General features: G+C 53.0%; 1 protein-coding gene across 2 annotated transcripts; it reads left to right on the top strand.

The window, feature by feature from the left end:
- Positions 1-1,975: 1,975 nt before the first annotated feature.
- FEZF1 (FEZ family zinc finger 1) lies at positions 1,976-4,328 on the top strand. Of its 2 annotated transcripts, XM_036122354.2 has the most exons (5): positions 1,976-2,404; positions 2,555-2,776; positions 3,019-3,153; positions 3,398-3,530; positions 3,970-4,328. In XM_036122354.2, exons 1-5 carry the CDS (start codon positions 1,976-1,978, stop codon positions 4,326-4,328), a joined length of 1,278 nt encoding a protein of 425 aa, XP_035978247.1. The 2 variants fall into 2 exon arrangements, with proteins under 2 accessions (XP_035978247.1, XP_035978246.1); XM_036122353.2 differs by having other exon boundaries at positions 1,976-2,776.
- The last annotated feature ends 2,312 nt before the right edge of the window (positions 4,329-6,640 follow it).

Raw genomic sequence — 6,640 nt, 5'->3', positions numbered from 1 at the left:
TATTTTGAGGTTAATTTCCTCCGTTTGGGGTCCAACTTCGCATTTTGGGGTGGCATTCCTCAGGGGCTCAACAATCCCAGGGCTTCTAGCCTGCTTGCTTCCAGCCCCCACTGCCGACTCTTTCCAGGGCTCTTGCGAGAAGACACCCACAGCCACCCGATGTCTGGCACCCGTCACCACCTGTTCTACACGCACTCACTGAGGGTAACTCACCAGGTAGATGGCACTCTGGGCTGCTGCGGACGACCACTCACCGGGGCGTGCAGGCCGCCAGGTTCTGAGCGGGCACCTCTGCGCTCTTCCTCCACTCCCTGGCTCGAGCTCCCGGCCTCCGACTCCTCGCTGCGCAGCCGCTAGTCCCGGGGCTAAGCTCTGCACGTTCGCAGGCTTGCAAAGGGGAGCAACGAGGAGCGTGAGCGCCGCTGTTCTCGGCGCGCTCCGGGCCGCGCCCGCCTAGGCGGCGAGACCCCGCGCAACCGGAGGAGCAGCCAACGGAGTCTTCCCGGAACACTCCTTACGCTCTACCACTCCTCCCGGAGAGTTTTTACCGGGGCGCCAGATCCCGGGGCGCCTGCATAAGGGGGCGTTGCAGGGACTAGGTCTCCGCGCGCTCGCGCGCCCGCAGGTCCCGGCGCTCGCCGCCTCGCGGTGCACACACACCCTGGCTGCGTCCCGCGCTGCTGTAAGAAGGAGTGCGGACTCCAGCAGTACCGACGTGGGGGGTTGGGGGTGGAATCACTAAGTTGTTTCCCTTCTCAGCTCAACTTTCAGTATTTAAAATGCTCCGACAGAGCTCTGAGAGCAGGTACTTAAAGAAATACTTTTTCCGGACTCTCAGTGGGGGTACAAGAGCGCGCGCGCGTGTGTCTGTGTATATCAGGGGTGGGGGCCCTGTAGTAGTAGCCGAGGCTTCTTTTGGTGTGACACCGCTTATTCCTTGCAACTCCTTCTCAACTTTGTGGCTGGAGTGCATCTTTCCCAAGCTTATGTCAGGACATCGCATTTACAAAACCACAAACACATAACAAGCCTCCCAAGGCCTTTAATACTCAGGGACGTTTTGTGAGGCCAGTTACCTGCTGGCGTCTTCCAAGTGGTCCAGACTCGGTTCGGGCCGCAGAGACTCTGGGATGCGGGATTCCTGAGCCCCACGCCCTAGAGAAGCCCTAGAAAAAGGGCTGCGGAGGAGGCGGCGCGGCTTTGACCCGGGCCCAGTGTCTGCCCGGCGGAACCGTGCAGGGAAAGCTCGGATTTCGCTGCGGTCGGCTTCCTGGCCGTGGCTTTCTGGAGCCTGGCGTTTCATAAATATAGCCTGGCGTTTGCCCCTGAATTAGACTCTGTTTCCTTATTTAGCCCTTGCACAATGATTTTAGATGATGTCACTTAGAGCTAAACGAGAAAATTGATCTCAGATTTGCTTGGCCTTTAAAGCCTGGTTAAGCAGATTGAGAATTAAAAAGACAGAGGAAAAAGCAAAGGGGCGGGGGAGGATGGCGAGGTGTGCGCCCGAAAGACTGTGAGCAGAGGGGAGGGCGTGCCGCTCTGCGAAGAGCGCCCCCGCCTCTTCTGGGCGGGGGAACTTCACTCGCCAATGAAAAGTAGTCACTGACTGCAGAGGAAAAAAAAAGTTTTCCTGTTGACTGTTGGAAGCGAATTGAGCAATTATCTAGTTTACCTTCTCCTCTTGGAAGTTAACGATTGGCGAGATCTTGGCTGCGTTATTGACACAACACTTTCTATTGATAGAAATAAGTAGTGATTGTCCTCGAGTCATTGGTGCGCCAAGAACTCTGCGATGGGCTGGCAGGAGTCCATTGGGCTGGGCAGGCAGGTTCGGCTGGTGATGCTGGGGAGGAGGAGGAGGAGGCTGCTGGTGGTGATGGTGCCCGTCCTCCTCTCCGCAGGTCTGTGACAAGCAGGGAACAAGGACGACGGCGCAGCCTGGCCCCGGCTGACGGACGCTGGCGACTCAGTCATGGACAGTACCTGCCACAACGCGACTGCCAAAATGTTAGCTACTGCTCCGGCCCGGGGCAACATGATGAGCACCTCCAAACCCTTGGCTTTCTCCATCGAACGAATCATGGCGCGCACCCCCGAGCCCAAGGCCCTGCCCGTCCCCCACTTCCTGCAGGGAGCCGTGCCCAAGGGGGACCCCAAGCACTCCCTGCATCTTAACTCGTCGATCCCCTGCATGATCCCTTTCGTGCCTGTGACGTACGACACGAGCTCCAAGGCAGGAATGACTGGCTCGGAGCCGCGGAAGGCGAGTCTGGAGGCCCCGGCGGCCCCGACGGCGGCGCCCGCCGCGCCCGCGTTCAGCTGCAGCGACCTGCTCAACTGCGCGCTCAGTCTCAAGGGCGACCTGGCCCGCGACGCGCTGCCGCTGCAGCAGTACAAGCTGGTAAGGCCGCGTGTGGTCAACCATTCTTCCTTCCACGCCATGGGAGCCCTGTGCTACCTGAATCGAGGTGACGGCCCATGCCACCCGGCCGCCGGCGTTAACATCCACCCGGTGGCCTCCTACTTCCTCAGTTCCCCTCTGCACCCTCAGCCAAAAACGTATTTAGCTGAAAGGAATAAACTGGTGGTCCCGGCGGTGGAGAAGTACCCCTCGGGAGTAGCTTTCAAAGACTTGTCCCAGGCTCAACTGCAGCATTATATGAAAGAAAGCGCCCAGCTTCTGTCGGAAAAAATCGCATTCAAAACCTCTGACTTCAGCCGAGGCTCTCCTAATACCAAGCCCAAGGTTTTCACTTGCGAAGTGTGTGGAAAGGCAAGTACTATGTAGAAGGGAGGTCTCCCTCCCTTCCTCTCACCCTTCCTTCCTTCCTTCCTGCCTTCCTGCCTTCCTGCCTTCCTCCCTCTTTCCTTCCCTACTTTCAAATTTCATTTTATTCTGCTATTATTTGTTTGCATTTGCTATAAGGTTATTTCCTTACCACCCCCCTCCCCGCACCGGGTTTGATTTCAAAGTGCTTGTTGGGCTAACCTGTTCTCCCTGTGTTTAACTTTAAGGTCTTTAACGCACACTATAACTTAACTCGTCACATGCCAGTGCACACAGGAGCTAGACCCTTCGTTTGCAAAGTGTGTGGAAAGGGCTTCCGGCAAGCCAGCACCCTGTGCAGGCACAAGATCATTCACACCCAGGTGTGTGTTTGTCTGTCTCAATTTCACCTGATTTACTTCCAAACGGTTTGTAGAAAAATAGCTGCTAAACTCTTACTCTTTAGCATAAGTTTGAAATGTGCTAGCTGGACAGGGGGAAATGCCATGTTTTTGCCTTTGTTCTGCTTAAAAGCATGAGAGACAGAATTACTGTGTTTTTGAGTTTGCAGGACTCCCCTTAATAACAAAATACCCTAACTTCCCACTTTTCTTCCCTTTCTCATAGGAAAAACCTCACAAATGTAACCAGTGTGGCAAAGCATTTAATAGAAGTTCCACTTTAAACACACATACCCGAATACACGCAGGCTACAAACCGTTTGTGTGTGAATTCTGTGGCAAAGGATTTCATCAAAAAGGTACAGAACCCAGGAGGTGTTGCCTTTCATGGTAGTCTTACTGAAAGTTCTAATCTTTTCCAGGTATTTTAGAAAAAAAAAAAAACACGATTTTTTAAAGTGCAGCTAGTTACTGGACATATGTTGACATTCCAACCTCCTACCAGTGCGTCTGATAAGTATTAGAGAAAGACATGGTTTATATACTGAAGGGGTATTTCCTAACTGCTTGTTCTAGTTTTATAAAATTGGATTGATAAATGTGTTTTCAAGTGTGGAGGGAACGGCCTCATTGTTGGTATTTACAAATAAACTTGGGGGAGAGAAGTGCAGGCGCTGAGTGCAGTCCTGCACCTGCTCTCCCAGCTCTCCCAGCTCTTCCACTTGCTTTCCAATAGTCCACTCCTCTCTTTTCAAGCTCTCTTTTCAGATCCACGTCCCTGTCATTTGTCTGTTTCAGGGAATTACAAAAACCACAAGTTGACCCACAGTGGGGAGAAGCAGTTCAAGTGCAATATCTGCAACAAGGCTTTCCACCAGGTTTACAATCTCACCTTCCACATGCACACTCACAACGACAAGAAGCCCTTCACCTGTCCCACGTGTGGCAAGGGCTTCTGCAGGAACTTTGACCTCAAGAAGCACGTCCGCAAGCTGCACGACAGCAGTCTGGGGCTGGCCCGCACGTCTGCTGGGGAGCCCGGCATGGACCCGTCGCCCCCTCTTCAGCAGATGCCACCTGCGACCTTGCAGCCTCCGCCGCCCCCACTGCCACCCCCTGGGCCCCTGCAGCCCGGGCTCCACCCGGCCCATCAGTGATCAAGGCCAAAGTCCCTTCCCAGCCCCTTTCGGGTCCCCACTACTGAGGCAACGGGGGAATAGAGCTGGGTCCTGCAGATCCAAGCTTGTCTGCAGACCCCAGGGCATATTGGGCCCCGTATGTTAGAGCTGATCAGAAGCCTCTGCATTTCCCAGCCTTTCGCCTCTTGCATGCACCTGCTAAATGGTTTTGTGTATTATATCCTATATAGGCACTAACAATTATGAGAAAATTTGGGGTTTTGTTTCTGACTTTTTTTTTTTTTTAATTTGGAAAGACTTCCTCTCGGGTGGAGAGATGGTGTTTGTTTTGTTTTTTTAAAAAACAAAATTCTGCTGTATTTATTGAGATCTGTATTATCCTACCCGGGAATGCTGCACCATTTTAATTTTATTATTGTATATATTTCCATTGTGTTATTCTGCTATCTCAAGATGCCTGCCGATCGTTTACTATCATTTCCTCTTTCCCTGAGGTAACGCGACACTGTGTGTATGTTATATATACACGCATAGATGTGTGTGCCTGTAAAAGCACGTTCCACATTCGTGATCACATACACACACATACACATTAGAGAAAGGTGGTTCACTATGGATGAATTTGAATTTCGGTTTTGATTCTTGCACGTGGAAATTGATTCATTGACTGTTGGAAATAAATACTTGGAACATGCTTATTTAATCAACAAACTTCAGGGTTCTGTTCATATTATTCAGCTAGAGATCACTATTCTGACAACCTCATCCTTCCCTATTCTTTAAAAGCCCAACCCTGGGTTAATATCACCTAATGTTTAATCTGAAAAATTCACCAAGAACAAACGATAGTCTCTCTAAACAGTTATAACTTTGGTAAAGTACTGAAATTTGACAAAGTTCAGAGACAGAAGATGTGGAGTTTTTTAGCAGAAACATGTCTTTGTCCGGGGCCATCTGATACGTTTGTAGCGCTCAGTTAAATGGAAACAACCTATCTAGGAGAGGTGTGTAATATACCAATCATGCTTTAGGACAATACCATCCAGAAGGGTATCTGTTGTTTGCATCCTGAAGGCACATACTGATTTGTACACAGCTGGCAAAAAGAGCCTCCGTGTTTTTATGTGTGTGTATATGTTTATAGACGAATATACTTCCATTCAAGGAGGAAACATGGATGAAAACCAAAGTGTGGCGGGTGCCAGGTCCTTGAAATGCTTCAAGTGTTAATCAGCAGCTCCGCTGTGAGCTCGGGCTCTGGTGTTTTCTAACTGCAAGTCTCTCCTGTTTTCTTGCCAAAACAGTGAAACAACTGCTAAAGACTTTAATTAAGAGGGGTAATTAGTTCAGATTTATCAAAGCCGGGTTGTTATACTATTAGCTGCTCAGTAGAAGCTGCCAGACAAACTCGCAGCGCAGCGCAGCCATCCCACAGCAGCGGGACCACATCCGGGGAGAGCTGCTGGAGAAAGCGGGCCGCAGGGGTCCCCGCCTCGCCACCGCGGTCCCCGCACCCCTGCCAGCCCGCTGGGTGCGTCTCGGCCCCTCCCTCGGCCTGGCGCTCCCGGCAGGCTTGGCTGCCGCGGACAATCCACCGCAGTTCCACACGGCGGGCGCAGGCTGCAGAGAACCCGAGACTTCCTTCCTGCGCCTGGGGCAGAGCAGCGTCGCCAACTCTTGGAGCGCCCCGACGGATGCAGGAGAGAGGCGCGGGGAACGAGTCTAAAATTTGCTGTCCCGCCTCACTATTGCTCGTCTCGCGGCGCTCCGGGAAATGGTGGCGCCATCAGCCAAAGGCGGGACGAAGGACGAAGATGGGCAGGGGGCACCGCAGGGGCACGGCGGCGATTTCCTTAGGAACCAGAATCCGCATTCAAGGCAGGGAAAGACTGACGCGGGGCGCTGTGAGCCCCCGACCCGAGGGGCTCCTCAGCGGCCCAAAGGGCAGGGAGGCCACCTCCCCGGAGAGGACCGAGGGCGAGGGGGTGAGCGGCCCCCGCTGGAGATCCACGCCATGTGTAATCGGGGCCCCTTTCGGGTTGGGGAAGCCCAAGACGCCGGGCGCGGAGTTGCAGCGGAGTGTTCGGAGAACAGGGAATTACTGATTCCACGCGCAGACGTGGGGTCTAACCGCCCCCGGCTCTTACCCCAGGACGCACATCCCTCGCCATCCCATCGCCCTCGCGCACTGGGCCTTCTAAGGCCAGGCCCAACGATCTTTAGATCGAATCCCCACGTTTCTCTTTTCCTAACATCCCCACACCCCATCTTATCCTTTGCTGCAACCAGATCCATGTTAGATTTGACTCAGAAGGAGAGGGAGACTTTGG

This window comes from Halichoerus grypus, chromosome 12 (assembly GCF_964656455.1).
Source record: "Halichoerus grypus chromosome 12, mHalGry1.hap1.1, whole genome shotgun sequence".
Classification (NCBI taxonomy): Eukaryota; Metazoa; Chordata; class Mammalia; order Carnivora; family Phocidae; genus Halichoerus; species Halichoerus grypus.
Note: the sequence above shows the minus strand (reverse complement) of the source record. Positions and strands in the feature narration are given on the sequence as shown.